Source organism: Carassius gibelio, chromosome B19, assembly GCF_023724105.1.
Source record: "Carassius gibelio isolate Cgi1373 ecotype wild population from Czech Republic chromosome B19, carGib1.2-hapl.c, whole genome shotgun sequence".
NCBI classification, from domain to species: domain Eukaryota; kingdom Metazoa; phylum Chordata; class Actinopteri; order Cypriniformes; family Cyprinidae; genus Carassius; species Carassius gibelio.
Genome location: NC_068414.1, coordinates 21,290,879 through 21,314,855, shown reverse-complemented (window position 1 = coordinate 21,314,855; position 23,977 = coordinate 21,290,879). Strand labels below are relative to the sequence as shown.

The 23,977-nt window shown below is 37.3% G+C and overlaps 1 protein-coding gene across 6 annotated transcripts in view; it reads left to right on the top strand.

The window, feature by feature from the left end:
* Window positions 1-23,977, top strand: part of LOC127979355 (adhesion G protein-coupled receptor B2) — a 274,746-nt gene that overhangs the window by 57,873 nt on the left and 192,896 nt on the right. For all 6 annotated transcript variants that reach the window (XM_052584743.1, XM_052584740.1, XM_052584744.1 and 3 more), the window contains exon 2: window positions 19,747-20,575. In XM_052584743.1, coding sequence (XP_052440703.1) covers window positions 19,762-20,575 — 814 coding nt within the window. In that variant the 5' untranslated portion in view covers window positions 19,747-19,761. The remainder of the gene's footprint in view (window positions 1-19,746; window positions 20,576-23,977) is intronic.

Below are 23,977 nucleotides of genomic sequence, written 5' to 3'. Positions count from 1 at the left end.
CTACTTGTTTCATGTGTCTACCTCCATTTCTTTCCCTCCCCTCACTATCTCTGTGGGTCTTCTCATTTGAATGCCGCTGAGCTGTTGTCTGGATGATGCAGCAGCCATTGATCTGATCTCCTCGCTTCCTACAGCAGATCAAATATACAACACATACCTGCAGCGTCAGCAGCACCCAGAACCACAGCACACAGAGAGAGGGGACGGGGCTGGCTGTTTAGGGAAGAAATAAATGAACCAACAAAGCAATATAAATAATTACTCCTACAGCAGATCAAAGACACGTGGCAGTGAGGCGGGCAGCCACTGCACATAGTGCATTCTGGGAAATTTCATTCTGACTCATACTGTTACCAGGGGTGATTCTGAGATTTTCAATTTAGGGAAGCATTATATATGATAAGATATAAAAAAGGTTTGATTAATAGGGGTTTGCATACTAAACTTATTGCATCATTCAACTGTATTGCACATATAGGCATAACATTTGAGTACTGAATAAGCCAAATTCAGATCTTCATGATCTCAGACACACAACCTGTTTACTGTACAAATACAAAATGTTATTGCAGATTGAAAAATCAATCTATTTAGGGCTATAGCCCCCCTAAAAATGGTCTAGCGATGCCCATGACTGTCACTGTGTACGAAACCCAAGGCCTCACTGCCCAGTCAGTTAAAAACTAAATAGGCATTTGTGTATGAAAGCACCTCCTAAGGTTTCAAACAGGCTTTCAATGCACCATAATGTCACCATCTAATGATTTATAACCAATTTCAAGAGAGAAAAAGCAAGCAAATATTTAATGAGTGCCACTGTGTGCTTTTTTTTTTTTTCTTTTTTTTTTTTTGAGAAATCAGGAAACGAAGGGCACATTTATGCAGCATGTAGGCACAATAGCCTTATAAACATTCTTTTTATAGGCCACATTCACACAGTAGCAGAATACAGTTGTCAGTTCTGTATTTGAGTGATTAATGTGGTGGCTTTCACTCATTTGAACTCCGACTTTTTGTAAATATTCAGCAAAACCCTGCTGTGTGAATGAAACTGCACTGGATCTAGTTGTCTATCATCTTATACAGTGTGAGCGAGTTGCTCTGCACTGGACATATACAGCATGTTGCAGGTCATCATGTGTGGATTTGGTAACCTGCAAAGATGCAGATATGAGCTGTGTCATCTGTTGGTTTGGATCCAGTCATTGTCCTCCACCGAAGCTGCTCCAAACGGTTTTGTGGACTGCGTGTGACATATGCTTCACTCTTCATTGAGGTATAAAAGCTGCCATCAAATAACAGAACATTTGGTGTACAAATTTCAGAATAGTACATGTGTATTATGCACCACTCAATTTTCGTAACCTTGTACTTTGAATGCACAGGCTGTTGTTTCACAGTAGCAGAAAAAAAACTAAAGAGATTGAAAAAGAACAGCATCAAAATAGCGGAGAGAAGGTTATGAGATAGCAGCAACTTTAGATTAAACCATACAAAGACATTTTTAGTAGTCAACTTAAAAAAAAAATTAAATCGTTAGTTCACCCAAAAACTGTAATTACTTACTTACCGTCCTATCATTCCAAACCGTAACGGTGCTCTCGTGAATATGCGTCAAAGACTGACATGGAAGAGAAGAAATTGTTGAATGAAATAAATGTTTTGTTTTCTTTGTACATGCAAAAAGTATTCTTGTAGCTTCATAATTTTTTAGTTTGTACTAATGATGTCACATGGACTATTTTATCGATGTCTTTACTAACGTTTTGGGCCTTGAATGTGGTAGTTTATTTGCTGTGTATGGAGGGTCAGAAAATGATCTTAGCCATTTCGAATTCAGCAGGAACAAAAGAAAGTTGCTTTGGAATTCAACACAGTTAATGAATGTTGTTTAACCTTTGTCAACAGATTAATTAAATATGCACAGTTTAGCTTAAAACCTCAAGTCAAATGTATGTGCGTGTGTGCTTTAAAATTTTGTTCGATTTTATTTCATTTAAGGGTCACATAGAGCATACAATATCTGCATGTAAAGTTTGAAGGTTTCTATTGCAATTTTTCTCACATTTAATTGCATTTGAGATGGGCTGAATGGACTAAGAGAAACAGTCTGTGTCATTAGCTTTTTTCTTTTGTCCAGTTACAATAGAAAAAACTGAGGAAAAACCAATAACATCGCAGTGAAGTCCCCTCTAAGGGGTTTTATTTAATTTCTTCTACTCCTCCTCGACCCCTTTAATCTTTATTTCTCCTCGCTCTCTCTCTCTTGCATACACTTTATTCCATCTTGCTAAATGAAGCACTTTCTCCACTTGCTACTCTAATTTGGAGTTTTAATTTAGTCCTAATGCAAGCAGCCTCTCTCTTTCTCAGTGTGTTGTGGCTTGGACTTTTTTTGTTGTTTTGTTTCTCTCTCATTGACTGAGATTGCTAGTTGGAGGATGAGTTTGGTGATTGAGTGTTGTGGAAAGAAGCTCTCACTCTCCTTCTCTCCCCCTGGACTCTGACTGGAATGCTTCCATTTGCGCGGTCATGCCAATCACAATGTAATGACACTTGCGGGGCAGCACACAGCATTCCTCGATAGACGTGTAGAATCGGTGCATCTCATCTCCATCTGGAAGATTTTGCGCATCTGACAGACCATCAATGCACCAGTACTTGTAATTTAAAATCTGTGCGTAGTCATAGTCCAACTGGAGTATACAGCTAATTCACTTTACTGACTACATTTATGCCAGTGGTTCATCAGAACCTCCTCTAAAATGTGTTTAGCATGAATGAAAAAAAAAAAAAAAAACATGTAAAACATGTCATTTAAATGTTTGATCTCTATAATATAAAGAATAATAATAATGTGAAATAGTTACAATAAAAAAAAAAAAAAGAACAGTTTCTATTTGAATGTTTTAAAATGGAATTTGTTCCTGTGATTGAAAAGCTGAATTGTCAGGATCATAACTCCAGTCTTCAGTGTCACATGATGTTTCAGAAATCTAATATGCTGATTTGGTATTCAAGAAACATTTATTATTACCAGTGTTGAAAACAGCTGTGCTGCTTAATATTTTTGAGGGAACATTGACACTTTTTTCAAGGTTCTTTGATGAATTGAATGTTCAGTAGAAAAGCATTTATTTAAAATATATTTTTGATCAATTTATTGTGCTCTTGCTGAATAAAACATTAATATCCTCAACAGAAAAAATACCTCATGGGCCACCATTATTTCTCATTTTGTTCTTGTTCTTTCTCACGAATGTTCTGCATTGAAGACATTTTTATGTTTTATCCTGGTTCAAAAGTTGGACTTGGAAAACTACTTGGAAGACTTAACCTGGCCTGCCCTTTTTCTAATTGAGTGTTTTTTCGACCCTGTTCTTAAAGATTACATCCCTTGTGACATCCTCTTCATGCACACTCATTTGATCAGTGTCCTGTTAGAAGCTTTTGCCCATGAAAGGATTGACGCAGTCTCCGCTCTGGCTTGCAAATGAGATTGCAGCATTTAGAGAGCCTAAAGTCTCAGGCAGGCCGCATGGCCCGTCCACACGGTGGGGATATGTTCATGGCACTCCCTCGTCCAAATAGATTTTGCTTTAATCTAAAGCTGTCAACACACTGCACACTGCTCCATGTGATTGCCAAGCCTCTTTTTGTTTTTCTCAATGGCCTGAGATGGAGCTGGTGAAGACACTGAGTCTCAAATGAAGATGTTTTCACCCGGCCTGTCAAAATGAGTTGCAGATGCATACAAAATTGTCAGCGCTGTACTGTAAGGGTGCTTTATCTTTTATGGTGTTTGACTATCCTAATAGTGTCTCTCTGAGACCTTGCACGGACTCGACATAATTTGATGCTAAAGAATCTTTTTGGAATGTATATCAAGGGAAAATGTCTGCTAGATTGTTTTGCAGGATACAATTCATTTAGTGCACTAAAATGCATTGGTAAGCTGTGACTTCTTATGCTATCTAATATATTGATTTATTAGAGGTGACAAATAAAAAAAAAAAGATGGAACAATAAAAAATCCTCAGAAATTCTCACTTTGATTAGTTTTCTGAAGCATGTTGCCAAATACAGTGTCTTTTCAGTTGACCATTCACAAAGTCCTGCCCCTCTTAGTTACTGTCGCAGTGTCCAACAAATCATGACGCTCTCCCACCATGCACCATGTTCACTTGCTTTGAAATATACATTGAGGTTGGCACTGATAGCCTTGTGACTCGGGTGTCCCGAGTTCGAGTCCCGGCTCATGGACCTTTCCCGATCCCGCCCCCACTCTCTCTCCCGCATAATTTCCTGTCACTTACTGTCCTATCAAAATAAAGGCATAAAATGTAATTAAAAAAAAAAATAAAAAAATCTTAAAAAAAGAGGAGCAAAGAGAACACAGACAATGTGCCGACAGACGAGACAGAGCAGGTTACTTTACAACAAAGTCTCAGCTTTCAAATTTTGCCATTTTTAAGAAATTTGAACAAAAACCATCAGTATGTGGCTCTTTAATGTGCCGTGACAAATTGCTGTAGTGCCTCAGTTCAAGTGGCTCGTTAACCGATCTTTCTTTTTACTAGTTATAGCATGAAATATACATGAATAAACATCATAAGGTATCTTGTTTCAAATGTGAAAAGACATGAATACATACCATTTTTCATCCATCGATGTAACTATATTCTTCTGTTTGGCTTTGACAAACAAATTGGCAGATTCAGCATTATGATAGGCCAGATTGCTTGTCAGTCAATCTCCTGGCGAAAAGCCATGACAGATCATTCTACAATTGGTCGCATGGTTTCATTTGATACAAATTCACAGGCCAATGTTCAACAAATTTGAACCTTGGAATGCAACAACCTTTTGTTTTACATGCTATGCATAGATGTCATGAACGGGAAGTGTAGTTTGATCACCCCTTTAGTTTTGCATCAGTTACAATGTGATATTTGGTAATCGAAATCTAGCACATTTTTCTGCTTGGACAATCAATTGTAAACAAATTTTGTTCCCTCATATGAAATCACCATAATGCCAACAAACCAAACAACAATTACAATTCTTGCAAGTGCAGAAAATTGCCTTAGTTTGTCAAATAAATAGTTTACAAAAAGCTGCATGCATATATTGAGATTTCATTATTTGACACTAATGTTACACCTCAAATCACAGATATTAATTTATAGTTATATTAAATTTTCCTGTGCCTGAACTCATTTTCTCAAATGGCTTGGGTATTCACAGCTTACATTGACTGCATGTCCCTGCAAAAATGTAATTATATACTAAATATTAACTCTTTGAAGTATGCAAGCTGTGTATCACAAAATTAGATATCAATCATGTAGGGAACGTTCGTTTGATGTAGTATGTGTGCCATAAATGTATAAGGAATGTGTTGCTTGCCATGGAAAATGCATCTGATGAGTTCTGGTGTGTAGCTGAGATTAATTGGGTCATTGGAGATCAATGTGTTGGAGCTGAAGTTAGGGCCACCTCCTAACATTTAAAGAGAAGCCCATCACTGCAGAGACCAGCAGAGGGGATGTATAACAGGGCTGCGAATGAACATGGGTGCGGAAAAGAGACTCATACTAATAAATATTCACACTTTGCTGAGGGGAGATGGAGACCTCTTTTTTTTCTTTTCTGTCCAGCTGCTCCATTAGGCCTCTGCTAAGAGGGAACTTTGTCTCAGTGCATGTTTGGAGCTAACAGATGGTGACATTTCAGCCCTCGCCAGTGTGAAAAAAGGTTCGGGGGCATAGGGTTGGCACACGGACACTGACACAAGGTTCATGTAGGGTCAGACGCACAGGTATGACCTACCGCAGATGGAGAGAGGTGGATAAAGAGTCTCATGAAGCATTTCCAGCACATTTGTTTAAATATTTTTGAAATTATTCACAAAATTTAAATGATATACCAAACCTACCGACGCCCAATCGCTGGTGAGCTCTTGTCTGGATAGAGTAAGTGTACCTTGAGGGGGTCAGATAAATTTGAATTTTCAAAGACATGCTTTTTAGCGTTTATTTATTTATTATTTATTTTTTATTCAGCTATTTTTATCTATTTATTTAAACATAACTAATTTCACATGAGAAGGTCAGATAAATTTGTGTCTCACAGACATGCTTTGTTAATTGTATTTTTATTTATTTATTTATTCAGCTGTTCATAGATATTTATTTGGACAAGACTAGCGGATAAATATTTTTTTTTTTTTTCTAAATGTGTATCTTTCAGGGTTTACTTGAAACAGATACATTAATATTTCACAGAAATTTGTGATTTAATTTTATTTTATGAAGGGTGTACTGGGAGGGTCAAATATAATCCTCACCTTAACTCTTTCAGTGTGTTTTATCATGTACATCAGAGTGTCAACAGACGCTCCGATTTCCTTAATAACTACAGAGATCTCAATTCTGTTTCAAATGAGCACAGGAAATGCCCTGTGTTCATTTGAACTCTGTCGCAATTTGGAAAAGTAATCCTTTCTGAATAGTGCTTTTGATATAAGTCTCAGACTTTGCAGGTGCCACTTGGTTAATGGCAGCATTATGGCAGAGTCTGGGTGATGAAAGAGGAGACGACAAGAGCGAACAGCCTCACAGTCGGCAGATTAGAGGAGCTCAAACGGCCTGTTTCAGGATCCATTTGAATTATTGATGTGCCAAATCCTTTCTGCATGTGTCTGAGTGTGTAACTTCAAATGTAGTCTTTTGTGTTTGCCAGCGCATGTTCCTACCCAGATTACGGTCTGTTGTAGTGTATGCATTAAGGCTGGGTGGAGTGATGGTGTATACCATGTGAGATTAAAAATATATAAAGTGCTTATGCTGTGGTAGATGTTTTTGTGAAGCTATCACTAGGCAGGACTGCTTTTCATTATTCACATGTGAGAGTGCTGAAGAAAGAAAAGAAGTAATGCAAAAATACAGAGTGGGACATGTCGAGAGAGATGAGGAAGAGCTGTTTATTAAGGCTTGAAATGCAAAGTGCAATTTAGATGTTTATGGTTGCCAAGCAACAATTGAATGCATTCATATTTTGTAAAGATCTTCTATTTTATGAAGCTTCTAATGTGGATCATCCTTTCAGAATGTACTCATAAGTCAGAACTGTCAATTTTATAATATTGTTTTTTTTACTTTATAAAGTGTTATATAATTTGAAGCTGTTTTGCATTTATACATGATTAATTTATGAATTATTTTATCTTTTTGTTTATATCCGTTAAGGTATAATCACGCTCACTTGCACTCCGTGCTGAGCCATTTCTGAGGTATTTACAGCAATCTTTCTTGCCACATCAAAGAGCGTCAAAACGGCATGTATTGTCTGAATTGTACTGAAAAAAATGCCAAAAATTTGGTATGCATGCGTACCAAACCAAAAGACCCATACCGAACATTTTACGTGTAAATACGTGTACCGTTAAGGCTAATTTATACTTCTGCGTCATACCTATGCCATAGGCTATGCTCAGTTTTCATTTACACTTCTGCATCGTTATCTGCGTCGATGTGCAGTACACATGCAAACCTCTAGTATGCAGTATCACGGGCATGTTGCTGCAATGACCCGCAGTACCACGGCAAAAGCTGAAGAAGAAGCGGCTCATCAGAGAAGCTTTAAAATATCTTAAAATGCAAATAAACACACTCAAAACTCAAGTACATACGGAGGGAGGGGTTCTAGCAGAACAATCATAGTGCTTGCGGTCCACGTAGAATTGACGTAGAAATAATGCGTCTGTGAGTCTTAATAGTAACTGTACTGTGTGTGAACATAACCGTATTAAGAACTCAAATACAGGACTGACAACCGTATGTTGCTGCCATGAGAACCTGGCCCTTATCTCATTCTAATGCTTGTCCATGAGTTGTTTCACGGCATTCTGGAAAAAGAAAAGTCTTTCCAATGTCCTGCTGCACAAACAGGGCACCACACATCAATAAATTATAGAAGGGTTGAGGGTTGGCGAGGGGGGCGGCTGTCAGCTTGCTGTGACTGCTGTTTGAACTCCCGCTGTCTTGCAGAGAAATCACACACAACATGTCACTGGCTTGTTCTCCCTTACCTTAAATAAACGTCCCTCTCAAAGCTTATGAATTTGTCACGATGCCCCATAGGCATGGAAGTGTTCCTTTTATCACATAACTCACAATGGCTATAGAAACACATACACCTAGAGCCAAGTCCATACTAGGGAGAAAAAGCCTAGCTTGATATTTTATCTTACGGCAGAGGTGATATAATCATACAAAGATATGTATCTCAGTTTTTGTCATCGTAATATACATCCTTGTATCGATTATAGTTGCCACAACCCAGCACTACTCAGAGCATTGTCATGTTACTTTGCAACTTATTTTTATCGGTCACATGAATCATTTATAAAGTGATGTGTGAGTAGTTTCTCATTGAAGCTGGTAACTGTGGCTGGGTGTAGCACATTTGTTCTGTGTTCAGGAATGCTCTTTAAGGGTCTCCCGAGAAGCTGGTTAGACGAAAACAACTGCAGAAAGCCCCCAAAAGCCCTCAGCCCTCAAACTCAACTAAAATAAAATCTCTGTGATGTTGCCATGGTTACTACTTCTCGCATGTCAATTTTATATATTTTCCCTTCTTGATCCCTTTTTAATTTATTTTATTTAATTTAACCTTTTGCTCTCGTGTTACTGTAAATGCTGTCTGGAAAGTTTGTTTTCGTTTTGTTTAAATACCTTTGCTTGATATGTCTTATTTTTCTCAAGTATATTGCAAAGAGTGGAAAAACAGTGTCAGTATGAGTGTTTTATTTTCTGTAACATAAAATTTTCAAGTGAAAAAGGATATTCGAAGAGAAAAAGTAGGACATGATTTGATTTTATCCATCGAGAATTGATAGTTTGTGGAAAGCGTGCATTAAGATTTGGTCCTAGTCAGACTGGGAGAACAGCTGAAATCCAGCTTTGATAAGTTGGGAGACTACTTTAAACCTTCTAAAACCTGCCATCTATCTTTTTTATACAGGGAGACCAAACAACAAGCCAAACATTCATCCTAAATGTTCTCTGTGTGCCACAAAAAAAAAAAAAAAGAAAGAAAAAAAAGAGAGATCTTTCACAATAAGATCAAACATATATTAAAAAGTTTTGAGAATTTAGATTTCTTATGACTTATGACTCAGTTGGTGTCCCTGTTAAGGTTTATCTACTGGCATCCATACGAGAGATCGCAGGAAGCTTATCGTGCCGATTGCTGACCTCCTCACATTTATCACACTTCCTGTCGGCTTGCAGGCCATCGATCGGTTATCAGCCAGTCTCAATCAATTCAGCTCAACGTGGATATTCATATTGAAAGATGTCACACAATGCAGCAAGATAATGCATCACCCACATGCCATTTTCTGCCATTTTTTTGTATGATGTAACATTTACATAATATTTCCACTGAAGTGTCATCTTTTTATCTAATGTCATTTAGGCAGCAGTTGGTGACCTTCAATGGTTAATGGTACACTGTTGTAATTGCCTCAATATCTCCTCTGTCCCTGGAAAATGAAACCCTGTTCTTTCTGCTTTTGCTGCTTATTAGCCCCCTGCAGTGTGGATGAATAAATCAATGGCTAAAGCAGGGCAGGTCTAATGGGGAGTGTAAGCATGCCAATGAAAGAGAGCTCTGATGTTGGCCAGCCCCCGACCACAGTGACACTCTGTGAGAGGCATAATCATATTTTCTATATAATATGACTGATATTCTTGAAAATGCTGGAAAGTATTACAGTGAAAATAAAATTATATCAAATGTATATATATATATATATATATATATATATATATATATATATATATATATATATATATAGATAGATAGATAGATAGATAGATAGATAGATAGATAGATAGATAGGTAGATAGATAGATATGAAGTATTTAAGATATATATAAACATTAATTATTTTCATAAATATCAATTGATATTCAATATGATAGACAAACAGACAGACAGATTGATCTCAAATTTTAAGGTGTTTGTAAATAAATAGACATGCAGACATACTTTGGGTTGCTTGGACAATCAGTAAATCATAAAAATAAAATAGATTGATGAATATCTGTATTACTGTATTATTGTTACAGTTCTTTTTTTTTTCTTTTATTATGTCACTGCATCAACAAGGTAATGATGCTGACTTTAGCCATGAAATGGGAGATGGAAGAAAAACCTATTCAGTGCTGTACCCCTGAAAACCCAGAGCTATCTACTACTTTGGAGTTTTGGGGCATCGTGGCCTGAGAGAAAGTTGGTATCTTTCATTCGTAATCCCATCCCCGAGGTGTGTAGATAGAACCTGATGAATCAGAAACAAAAACGAGGGTCAGGTCTCTCACTAGGTGTCCTGGTTAGTGAAGCAGAACATTCAGTTTTTCTGCACGGTGTCTCAAAGCCGAGGGCTTTTACACTTAGGGCTGTAGAAATAGGTCAGGGTTTTACTAGGCCAGCAGGTCAACACTGACCCAAAACTGTGAAGACAGAACCTCTAGATTATGTTTTTGACCTTTAACCTCTGACTTTAACACATTTAAAGTGCATTAGTTATGATTACTCTGACTCTGTGGGTTGTGGTGGCATATAGCTTTATACTTTTGTCTAATAATGTTCGGGCCAGTCTGTGGTATAACATACTGTGAACTTGAAATTGATTTGAGAAAACTTACTAATTTGCAAGGCATTAAGTCTCACAGAGCCATTCTTATGATAATTGTCATGAACTCTGGTTTGCACTGTACTTTATTCTGCCCAAAGATGCTGTTTTACTGATTTTATTTATTTATTTATTTATTAACATTATTGTTTATATTGGTGGGTAAATCTGAAACTGACATTACCTCATTAGACCAGTATGCAAAACATGGTAGCTCAAATGAGAGACATACATGTAAGTGTTAACATTTGTATAGCAGACTTTAAAGGGGGGGTGAAATGCTATTTCATGCATACTGAGTTTTTTACACTGTTAAAGAGTTGGATTCCCATGCTAAACATGGACAAAGTTTCAAAAATTAAGTTGTACGTTTGAAGGAGTATTTCTGTTCCAAAAATACTCCTTCCGGTTTGTCACAAGTTTCGGAAAGTTTTTTTCGAGTATGGCTCTGTGTGACGTTAGATGGAGCGGAATTTCCTTATATGGGTCCTGACTGAGGGCACGTCTGCCGGAAGAGCGCGCGCTCCCGTATGGCACAGCACTCAGAGCACAACAGACTTCACTGATCAGAGCGAGAGCGTCGCGAAATGTCACAAAATAAGTGTGTTTTTGGTTGCCAGGGCAAGACAACCCTGCACAGATTACCAAAGAAAAAACAGCATTAAGGGACCAGTGGATGGAGTTTATTTTTACAGAGCATCAACGGAGTTGTGCAAGTGTTTGTGTTTGTTCCCTGCATTTCGAAAATGCTTGTTTTACAAACAAATCCCAGTTTAACGACGGATTTGCATATCGTTTATTTCTTAAGGATGATGCAATCCCAACGAAAAAGGGTCACGATTGTGTGTTGGAACCACAGGCGGTGAGTAAAACTGCTTCAAATATCTCTGCCTCCTTGTTAGTGCGTCCGCCTCCCATCGGAGACCCGGGTTCGAGCCCCGCTCGGAGCGAGTCCTTGCTGCTGCTGCTCTCGTTCAGTTTCAGCCTTCACAGCTGTCACAGCTTCCAAACGCTCTCAACGCAACTGGCGCTCGTGATTCTTTAGCTCCGCCCACACGTCACGTCTCAGGCGCTCGTGTTTTTCCGGGAAAAATCGGTACATACTATCTTTCTCTTATGAATATAATAAAACTAAATACTTTTTGGAGTTATGAAGGATGCAGTACTACTCTATAGGTACTCAAGATTAACAGGATATTGAGTGAAAACGAGCATTTCACCCCCCTTTTAAAAATAATAGTTAAAACATATTCAGACTTTCTTGTAGCTCAAACAAAGGTCATGGGTTTGATTCCCTGAGAATGCATGAACTGAAAGAAAATGAAAAAATAAAAGTAAATAAATAAATACAAATATGCCAATACCTTCAATAAGGTAACTTGAAGAAAACATCTAACAAATACACATGATTGTGTATTATAAAATAAGCCTGCCATTGAGAATAGAAGTGATAATACTGTTTTACAGTGTACTTTCCATTGATTTACTGCAGAGGGAATGCTGAATAGTTGGCTGTCAATTATGTATTTGATTGCAGTCTAATGATGAAGCGATAGCTTAGTATTAGGGCTGTGAATCTTTGGCAAGGTAGCGATTCGATTATGATTAATAGGTTTTTGATTCGATTCAAGAACGATTTTTGCAAATTTAGAACGATTCAATTTGATTTGATTCACAATTAAATTCGATTCGATTTGATTATAACTATTCGATTCTGCATTCTTTAAGTGCATTCACGGGATTGTTTAAATGCTTCTACTAAATTTTTTAAATGCTTAGTCAGGGGGCAAATTACAGTAGCATTTATGGTTAGAGAACCATAGGTTAGAAAAAAAAAAAAAAAAAAAACTTTTGTCCATTGTTAAATGCTAGTTTAATGATGCGACATGGCATACGTAAAAATGTATGTAAGTCAAGTTTTTAAAAAAGAGCTTAAAGAGTATTATGTATAAGCTAACATTTTGTCACGCCAGGGGCCTAGCCATCATTTCAGAAGTGACAGAAATGTCAGATACAATCATTTTATGTATGTAGCCTATATAATAATAATAATAATAAAAATAATAAATGCAATAAATACAGCTGTCGATGGCTCCGGTAACTCCGTCGGTAAAATGCAGAGAGCCATTGACAAACTACAGAAAAGTAAAACTATTTCACGTTATCATTACTGGCCACGAGTCCTATAGATCACACGTCAGCTGCGTCAGAGACGATCTGAGCGCTAGCGCAATCCTGTGACAGTCTCATCAGGCGGTAAACAGTGGAGCGCGTGAAGGACAGATAAGAGGCACGATTCACGAACACTCTTCAAGGTCTCCATTAATTCGTGCGTGTAGTAATTTAATGTGTATACATTTTGAAAGCATTGAATCGCTATAGAAATCGCGATTCATTCGATTCTTAGCATTTTGAATCAATTACTGTCCAAGATCGGCGATTCACGATTCAAAAATCATGTTTCAAGATTTGTAATCGATGCATCGAGAAAACGAGTGAATCGTTACACCCCTACTTAGTATGTAAAATGTGACATTTTTCACATTTAGGACTTTTGAGTCCAATAGCAGATATCTAGAATAACCAATCGATGCAGTTATTTAAAGAGGAATCTGAACCATTTTAACCATTTGGTACATGACATGGCCAAACAAGTAAAGGTGTTGAAGAAAAATGATCTACACTCTCCAAAAGATACAGTATCATCCTTTTCCTGATGGGAATTAAACAAATTAAAAAAAAAAAAAAATCACCAGAACATCTGGTAATTTCTCTTCACTTCTGCTAAGTCTACTATACCCAAGTACATATTTTGTCCTTCAAACCTCAAATGGAGTCTTGCCTAGACCTTTGGACGTCACACCCTAAGGCAACATATGTGCCCACTGCCCTCAATCTAACCTTGCTTTTACTGCATATCCACCATGCTCTCCTGGATCTGAAAGGTCATTATAGCATTACATTAGCTTGCTTTAGGACCCACTACTGGGCCTTTAATACTCCCTGAACGGACTGGCTCTCCTCCTCCGGTCCTACACGACCCCAAGGTTAGCTGGGAATCCTTGTATCCATCAATCAAATGCTCAGATGGATCTTGTACATGTACACTGAAGATGGATTTACAAATGTCAAGATGCTGCTCTCATCTGTAATGACACATGGCTGGTTCAGCCTAACAGCTATGTAATTGTTTGTGAGGGTGTGTGTTTTTGTGTGTCGGTGTATGATTTTCTACCCTGGGGATCTGGACTTAATGAGCTGGCTTACCTGACCTGAACATAAAAGTACACTGAGTTGCAAAAGCTTTGCTATTGTGTAAAGAGCAGCTTTGAAGTCATTTGACAGTGTTGGAGCCAACCATAAATACTGGTAATATGACAGGATGAGTAGCTGACAAAAAAATATTTCAGGAAGCCATTCTGGAGTTATGTTCTTTTTTATCTTCTCCTTTCATTAGTTTATTATTATTTTTTTAAACGCGAATAAGCAAAGAGTAAAATCAAGATTAGATGCTGTTCTTTAAAGGTGTGTTATTTCTGTATCAAAGCATCATCAAATCAAAGCATTTTAAAAACTTTTTCAAACCAGTTTCTTAAAATGATATGTGATTGGCTGGATAAACATATAGCCCCACCCCAAAGTAATGCTATTGGTTGTTGCTATGTCAGGCTGGATGCGTAGATCAAACAAACGAAGGCCAGTATGGGAAGAAATTAACCCAAAAGAGAAACGTGCCTTTAAATATGTTCTAGCCAAATCTTGCATTCTTTAAATTGAGATAGTATCATAACATAAAAAATAAATAAAAATAAAAATACATACTTCATAAAAATCTAAGCCATCCCTGCATCTCTAAAGATCTTCTTTAAAAGAGGTTAAGATCTCTTTTTTTTCTCCGAGGTGTTTTAGTGTTTGATTTCTTTGTGCTGCTCTGCTGATGTTACTGACAGCTGCTTACTGGTGTACTGAATGAACAGGGATATTGGCAAGAAATCATTCAAACAAGTCTTCATTTGTAAAAAAATAAAATAACCATGTACACAGAAATGCATGAACGTAGACATCACAAGAATAAAGTATACATTACTGTATGATAAATGGTGGCTGTGTTGATATTAAAGGCCTTAATGTTATTTTTGCTTCGACGGCTCACATTTGGTGACCTGCATCTATTATTAATGTGAACAGACAGCTGGCTTACAATTAGTTAAACGAATGGTATTATAGTGTAAGTTTTGAAGTTCTTTGACAATTTCAAGCAAAGTCCAATAATACGGAGTGTGTCTCTGAGTCTAGGTGCTGTAATGTCAAGGTTCTCTTACAGTCTAGGGTTTATAACAGTCCACCAAAAATAAAAAAAATAAAAAAACCTCCTAGGATGACCATGGCACTTATTTAAAAAGCTTTTATTATCAGATGTCTACATATAATACTTGGGAGAGTTTTTTAGTATATATATATTTTTTTTTTTGGATGTAGCCATCTGTTAAAGGACATATTGACTTTCAGAATAAAAAAATAAATCCTGATAATTTACTTTAAATTTAAAAAAAATAATTTTTTTAAAATTTACATTTGTTTATTATTATTTATTGAGGCAAAAGTCGAAGTTGAGGACCTTAAAAAAACGGTGACCAGATTATCCCAATATATATATATATATATATATATATATATATATATATATATATATATATATATGCACACACACACATGCAGGTGCATATCAATAAATTACAATGTCGTGGAAAAGTTCATTCATTTCAGTAATTCAACTCAAATTGTGAAACTCGTGTATTAAATAAATTTCGTACACAGAGATTGAAGAGGTTTAAGTCTGGCTTTTTTAATTGTGATGATTTTGGCTCACATTTAACAAAAACCCACCAATTAGAATACTCCATAAGACTAATTAAGAAAAAAAAAAATAATAATGAAAATTTGTAGTGAATTGTTGGCCTTCTGGAAAGAATGTTAATTACTTAATTATTTTGTATTTAATACACAAGTTTCACAATTTGAGTTGAATTACTGAAATAAATGAACTTTTTTCCAAGACATTCTAATTTATTGAGATGCACCTGTACTTCGTTTAAGTATTTTGGGCACTGGGCATTTGGGCCCCTAAAATTGCTCTCACATTTTACAGCATCAACTCCAGCCCTGGAAGTTGCAACACTTATGTGCTAACACAGCTCGATTGTGATATATTCCCTTAGGTTTTGCCTAACTCAAGCGTCTCCTCCAATATCAATTAAAATTGTTATCTTGCCATCTCTGCTTTCCCATGATTTCTACAATTTCTTTTTTAAGACAGGCGCTGCTGGCATTGAATGAAATCCACAGGGTAGTTTTGTTGTACAACAAACACATGAATTCTGGTGTGACGATTTAGACTCAAATCAGAAATGTATCCAATCCAGGACCACATATGAAAGTAGAGCAAATCGGATTTGAAAGGATTTGTTCACACGACTCAGATTAGTGTCATATGTATACAAACATTCAGATATGGCCTGTCTGCACCCTGCAGTTTAAAATAGCCAGTGACAAAAATAAATAAATAAGTAAATACAATCTGTTCTTCATAACAGTAATCCCACAAAATAAATCAATAAGTAAATAAGCAAACGCATGATCAGATAAGCATTTTTCAGTAGAAGCTATAAGCTTCTGTGAAATGGAGTGCAACTCGCTTCTCTGTGCCAATTCATCTGCAGTATGTATTCATTTCTTGGTAGAATAATTTGTTTGTGCCATTTTGTTCATGTAAACCCTTTATTCCAGCCATCTCATAATAAGCTTGAGTCAGGAACCTCTCATTGAATGAAAGATGTATCCACTTTAAACTCTCGTGTTTTCATCTGCCTTGTCTAAAAGCCCCTCTCCAGAGCCAATTCTTAGGTCCATTTAACTCGCTTCACTGCCAGAGACTGATTCCAGCACACACACACACACACACACACACACACACACACACACACACACACAGTGGTGTGAAAAGGTTTTTTTTTTTTTTTTTTTTTTTTTTTGCATATTTGTCACATTTGAATGATTCTGATCATCAAACAAATTTTTGAATTACACAGAAATAACCCAAATAAATACAAAATGTAGATTTAAAATATAATGATTTAATTTATTAAGGGAAAAGAACTTGTCTAAACCTGACTGGCACTATGTGAAAAAGTAATTGCTCCCTAAATCTAATAAGTGGTTGTGCCACCCTCTGCAGCAACAACTGCAATCAAGCGTATGTGATAACTGGAATATCAAAAAAATGTATAAAAAAAAAGACATTTATTATTAAATAAATATACATTATTTTACATTTCTTTTCTTTTCTTCAAGATGACAATACTAGTAAAGGTGGGAACATTTAAACATGAATTAAGGGTTTTTTTTTTTTTTTTATGAGTTTGCACCCCCCCCATTGCAATGTCAAGACTATTACCGTGTATCACCTTGATATTTTTGACATCATGGCCAAACAGAAAATATAATGTCACACACCACATTAACTTAAATCATTGAAATATTTTTATTAGCACAGTTCACCTTCCTTCCTCATGCTGGAATTTATCCTCCAAAAAAGTAAATTAATTATAATTCAGAAATTAAAGACGTGCTTATCACATAAGTGGTGTGTTAAGTCATTGTATCTCTGAATTGAATTTATTTATATATATATATACTGTATATATATATATATATATATATATAATAGGATAAAAAAATCAACAACAACAAAAAAAGATTTGTCATATCATGTGACACATCCTATTAATCAAAAACTCAAAGACCTATAAATGTGTCACAGTGGGTAACTAAAGGATGCATGTGTGCATGAGAGTGTGGCAGATTAGTTGAAGGGCTAAACCCTCCATAGAAGAGTCATCAGTCTTCTCAGCACATCCGTCAGGGATTTTCAGACATCGGAGAAAAGTATGCGTGTCCATTTTGTGTCTTTGTGAATAGGATTGCGACCTTCACAGAGAGAACACACAGCCCTGAAATGATTTACAAGTCTGCTGTGAGTGAGAGTGTGAAGGAGGAGAGGAAGGGTGAGACAGAATTACAAAGAGGCAAAAAGGAGGAGGAAAGTCAGAGATTTCCACCCATTGATCCAGGTGGGAGTGTACTGAAACCTGAAGGCCCTCCAAATGAAGGACATCCCACCGCAGCTGACTGCATGCCATTAATGTGACCCACTAACCACATGTAATTAAGACAAAGGGATCGTGCCAGAGGGGCGGTCGGACTGCATGAAAAGTGAGCGCCGGCTCAGGAGAGGCTGAATTGGTGCTCGCAAACACAGCTGTGGAAAAAGGCTGGCGTGAGGAGCTCTGGCAGGCGGGGAATCAAGACCGAAGGGGCTGATTTACAGGAAAACTTTCCACTTCATTAATGCTGTCAGAGAGCTTAAATGGCCCGATATGTGACACGACCGCTCCTCCCCATCGAGCTCTGTTTTCTCCTGTCTCGGGTTTTCTGTTGTCATTCCCGTTCTCTCTTGCTGTTTGTTTTTGACACTCTGCAGTGTCTCTGCAGACAGATAAAACAGGATTAGTGATGTAAATCTGTTAATGAATCTAATATTCAAATAACATTGTGTTGCCCTTCTTGCAATCCCCCCTACAGAGCTCCCCTTCTCTTTTGTTTTACCAACAGTTTTACACAAATCAGATTATAACATTTAGCAGTGTTATTTTAGCATGACCGAGGTACTATATTTTTTTTTTCTGTTTTCATTGTAAGATTTTTGTTATTTTGTTTTTGTAATTTATAATAGTTGTTATTATTATTATTATTATTATTATTATTATTATTATTATTATTATTATTATTATATTAATTTCAGTTTTTAGTAACAAATAAATAAAAATGAATTAATTAATAATAGCTTTTATTATTGTTTCTGTTTTAGTTAACTGTAATAAACCTGTTATTTGCAGGCTGGGATGACTGATCATTAATAATTAAATGATCAGCAATGGGTTTTATTATGGATTTGGCATGTGTTTATGCTGTGCTTGGACAATCATCCAAGTAGAAAATGAATGATTTCTTATATGTTTTGTATGATTGTTTATGGAGGTGTCATGTTTTTGCTGGTTATGCTAAATGCATGAGATTTTTATACATAGTACATATTTTTGCTTTGTGTTCTTTGACAAGAGGGTCAATTTGTGACACTTTGATCCCCAGTTGTTATTTATGCAAATTCATAGATTTGAAAAGTTGAAACATGATCCAACACAGAACTTTCTGGGTCCTGTGTTTCCATGCATGTGTGTGAAGGTCTCTATGGCTACAGTTTTTTACTTGCATGGCCATCAATTAAACATAATCCAGCAGACATTGTATTTTGATTACATTTTTTAATAAAAACAAATGTTAAGTCAAATACATATTCTGTTGTCAGAGGCTATTTCTGTTAAAACCACCTAGCTTTGCTCAAATATTAAAATTTTAGCGCAAATAGCACATTCAGCTTCTTCATACTTTGTGCAAATAACATTTAATTATATTTGCACTTGGTGTAAACAAGATGCAATAATTGCTATTTTTATTTGGTGCAAACAGTATCCACTACTATGTGCTCTCATCATAGCAGGCCCTTGAGTAAATAGCTGCTGTCCTTTGTTAAATATAGTTTTCAGAAGAACCCAAATTGAAACAAAATCCTACATTATAAGCAACATGGGACGATACAGTTATATGTACAATTACTCAAAAAGTAAATAATACTAGTCATTTTTTCATGACAGTAAAATGTGTGAATTTTCAACATTTTTTCAACATGTCTGTGTGTGTGTTGTTTATCTATGTCTTAACTATCTTGGTTTTGTTTAAACTGTTCAGCTGCTTTCAAGCTGTATGCAATGCATAGCAATATATCAAAATATTTTTTGAAGAAAAATGAGCAAGATATGATCTGACCAATCAAAGACGCGTTTGACAGAAGAAATTAATTAGTTGTTTGACCTCACTGAAATGGTGTTTGGATCACTCATCTATATTTCTTTCTCCCCCCTCAGGACAAATGACATAGGATGAACACTGCTGGTCATCTCTGTCTGTCTGTGCTGTCATCCCTTTTTGCACTGTCCTGGGCCGTGGAGCCGCTGGGTCAGGCCGCCCCCTGCTCCTCTCTGGTGACTGGGGTCTTATACGGCTCCTTCTCGCTCAGGGACCTCTTTCCCAGGCCGTCGGCTCTGACATCTGGATGCTCCTGGACTGTGGAGAACCCTGACCCCACCAAGTACTCGCTCTATTTCCGCTTCAATCGCCATGCCGGCGCGTGTTTAGCTTTTTCCCCGCTGGTGCTGCCTCTGGACCACTACCTCTCAAACCAGACCTGTGGCCCCCCAGACCAGCCCACCTTCCCCTCGGACCCTGAAGCTGTCGAGCTTTGCATGGTCCCAGGACCCCACACCTTCCTGCAGTTCGATAAGAACTTTGTGCAGTTGTGCCTGACCACTCATCCCAACAAAGACGGTGACAACAGAGATGGGACGTCCGAGGGCCAAGCCCCCTTGTCGGCGGAAACTCTGGACTTCCGGCTCGTAGAGGTTCTGCTCATTAATAATGAGAATTCGAGTCAGTTTACGTGTGGAGTCCTGTGCCGATGGTTTGAGGAGTGCTTGCATGTCGGCTCAGGCTGGGAAACCGAGAGCTGCAGTATCACCCAGACAGGATGTGTTTGTCCCAACACGGCCCCTCCGGTCTCCTTGCTGCCCACTGCGCCCCATAACCACTCTTTAGACCCCAGCGTGAGTGTGTTGCAGTCCCCACCCGACGACTGTTGTGTGACACAGCTGCATTCAAAGAATGGCATCGCTATAGCACCCAGAGATGTCCGGCAAGGTAAGCCAAGCTTCCTTCTGACCAGCTGTTAGCGGTTTCATTTACAGCCTGCTCCATTAAAATCAATTACGCTGTTTTACAAGCTACTTTGATTGGGTAACCATGGGCTCGTTTTGGATCACAAGCAAAGTGTTTCACTTTCAGCTTGATTTGATTTGATTTGAGGGCTCATCTTATATTTCAATTATTAGCCTCTAATTACAAAAGGGAAAGTAACTTTAAAGTGCTTGGAAGTGTCTCCAATCAGGATAAGTGTTTGTGATAAAATAGTAATCACTGACTCCCCTTGGCTACACTGTTTGGTCCTGCTGTTACTGGGTGGGGAGGCGTCACCTCCAAATGTGTGCTACTTAATCTTCTACACTGTGTTCTAACTGGGTGTGACTCGAAAAGCTTCTCGTGACAAGTGATCTATCAGTAGAATCTGAAAATGTTGTGTTTTATTATGCAAGATTAGGTCTGGTCCTCAAATCTGATTGGCTGAGCAGCGATTCAAGAGCTCTGATATTTAGTGCAGCCCTTTGAACTGAATCAGTTCTCCTTGTCTGTAAAGTCTGATTTCAGGGACTCTTTCTGCAAGATATATTGTTAAGCCAGTAGTAGCAAATGACTGTATTATAATGACTCATTAAACCAATAATCACTCTAATAATCACTAAACCGATTGATTCAATACATTGATTCACTCAGGAGAAAACAAGTCATTAATTCACTGAACCACTGCTTCATTCAGAAATAAAACAAGTTGTCTGTTGCTGAACATCTCTTTTCTTTTCACAAAAATAAAAATAGTAGGAGTAGCATGCTAGTATGTAGTTCTGAATTCTGCACGTGTTATGAAATTGCCTGAATCATTTGTTCATCTGATTTATTCAAAGACACCAATTCTTTCAGAAATGAGTAAGTCATTGAACCACTGAAAAAAGGCAATGCATTCAGTGTGTTTACATGCACCCTCATTATGCGATTTTAATGATATTTTGGCAATATTGGGATTAAACTTTACCTCCTGCCAATGCAATACTTTGATCTAAATAACGCGATTATAAGCTCATAATCACAGCAAGCATGATCATATTTGAAAATATTTGAACGCACCAAAACAAACACACCCATAGCCCAACAGGACCTCGCCCCATTTTGATATCTCCGCCCCACACGTACGTACACAAACCTGGCATAAGGACAACCACGGAAGCAAGCGAAGATGACACGCAAGAATATTCAAACAAAAGCCGACACAGATAAGTTGTGTAAAACAATGCAAAATCAATGGTACTCACGTATCAAACAATGCAACCTCAGACATGCCTTGTAGGGATGTATTGCTTGTCGATGTATTACACCGTTTGACCAGATTTAAAATGGTATACGTCTCAAGACCGTCACTTGTCACTTTTGCTGACGTCGTTTTGTGTTGTTGCTTCTGGATTGTCGGTGGATATAGAGGCAGAGGGCAGATCAAGCATGGGCCTTGTTGATGATTTTTAAATATATATTTATTTCTTGCCATTATTCAGGTGAAATTTTCCATCTGGTCCCTGCTGTTTAATTTGTATTTTTTTTTTTTTTTTTTTTTTTTACACCTGCCCTGATATAAGCTATAGGTTACCAGATCATAGGCAATTAATGCCATTGATAGACGTCATGTCGCATATAGAAACATTTCTGATTGAGAGACACAGAGAGTCAGAAAGTGTGTTATTGATGCCGAAAAAGAAGTGACTAGAAGGGGAAAGTGAGAATGAGAGGACATGTATGTGCGCACATGCTTCAGCCGGGCTTTTCCTGGAGCCTTTTCCTAAAGCCACACTGAGTTTTATCCTCCCTTGAGTCAGCATGCTGATTGGCTGTGCCAGACAGGAGGACACTGCCAATATGCCTGTTACAGAGATGCAGCCTTCTCCTGTGTCCACAAAGACTGCACATTAAACGGCCTTCTCCTCAAGGCTGATATCACTGACACCAGCCAATTTCAAGCATGGAGAGTTCTTCTCTGGAAAGATGTTGACAGTATTTTTAGGTGTATAGTGGGAGATTGTTTTCCATAATTAGGCCACTCTGGAATAGAGAATATATATCGCATCCTGCACAGTCATTGCAAATGATTCAAAATCATAACAAGTTGCAGGAAATGAGAGCACTCAGGAATATAGGTCTCTTAACTACTATGCAGTGTAATAATCCACCTAATTTTGCAATGCAGAAGTAAGCTAGTTATTTTCTGTGAATGTGTGAGACTTCATTAGCTACTATGGGTAAATAACTATGAAATAACAAACGAATATAAAACCAGTTGTGCTATAAGTCAGTGTGTTTATAATTATGACAGTAATTTAAAATGATATCAAGTTCACAGTATCAAACAGCACAACAAGCCCTTTTTACAGCTAAAAATAACTGGAAACAAAGGACACCTGAAGCCTTGCATGTTCAAGTTACAGATGGCTGAACCCGTTCTTGTGTTAAAAATAAGGTGGCTGTGATAATTACACTCACAAGGATTCTGCACATATATATATATATATATATATATATATATATATATATATATATATATATATATATATATATATATATACAGTATTGTTCAAAATAATAGCAGTACAATGTGACTAACCAGAATAATCAAGGTTTTTCGTATATTTTTTTATTGCTACGTGGCAAACAAGTTACCAGTAGGTTCAGTAGATTCTCAGAAAACAAATGAGACCCAGCATTCATGATATGCACGCTCTTAAGGCTGTGCAATTGGGCAATTAGTTGAATTAGTTGAAAGGGGTGTGTTCAAAAAAATAGCAGTGTGGCATTCAATCACTGAGGTCATCAATTTTGTGAAGAAACAGGTGTGAATCAGGTGGCCCCTATTTAAGGATGAAGCCAACACTTGTTGAACATGCATTTGAAAGCTGAGGAAAATGGGTCGTTCAAGACATTGTTCAGAAGAACAGCGTACTTTGATTAAAAAGTTGATTAGAGAGGGGAAAACCTATAAAGAGGTGCAAAAAATGATAGGCTGTTCAGCTAAAATGATCTCCAATGCCTTAAAATGGAGAGCAAAACCAGAGAGACGTGGAAGAAAACGGAAGACAACCATCAAAATGGATAGAAGAATAACCAGAATGGCAAAGGCTCAGCCAATGATCACCTCCAGGATGATCAAAGACAGTCTGGAGTTACCTGTAAGTACTGTGACAGTTAGAAGACGTCTGTGTGAAGCTAATCTATTTTCAAGAATCCCCCGCAAAGTCCCTCTGTTAAATAAAAGGCATGTGCAGAAGAGGTTACAATTTGCCAAAGAACACATCAACTGGCCTAAAGAGAAATGGAGGAACATTTTGTGGACTGATGAGAGTAAAATTGTTCTTTTTGGGTCCAAGGGCCACAGGCAGTTTGTGAGAC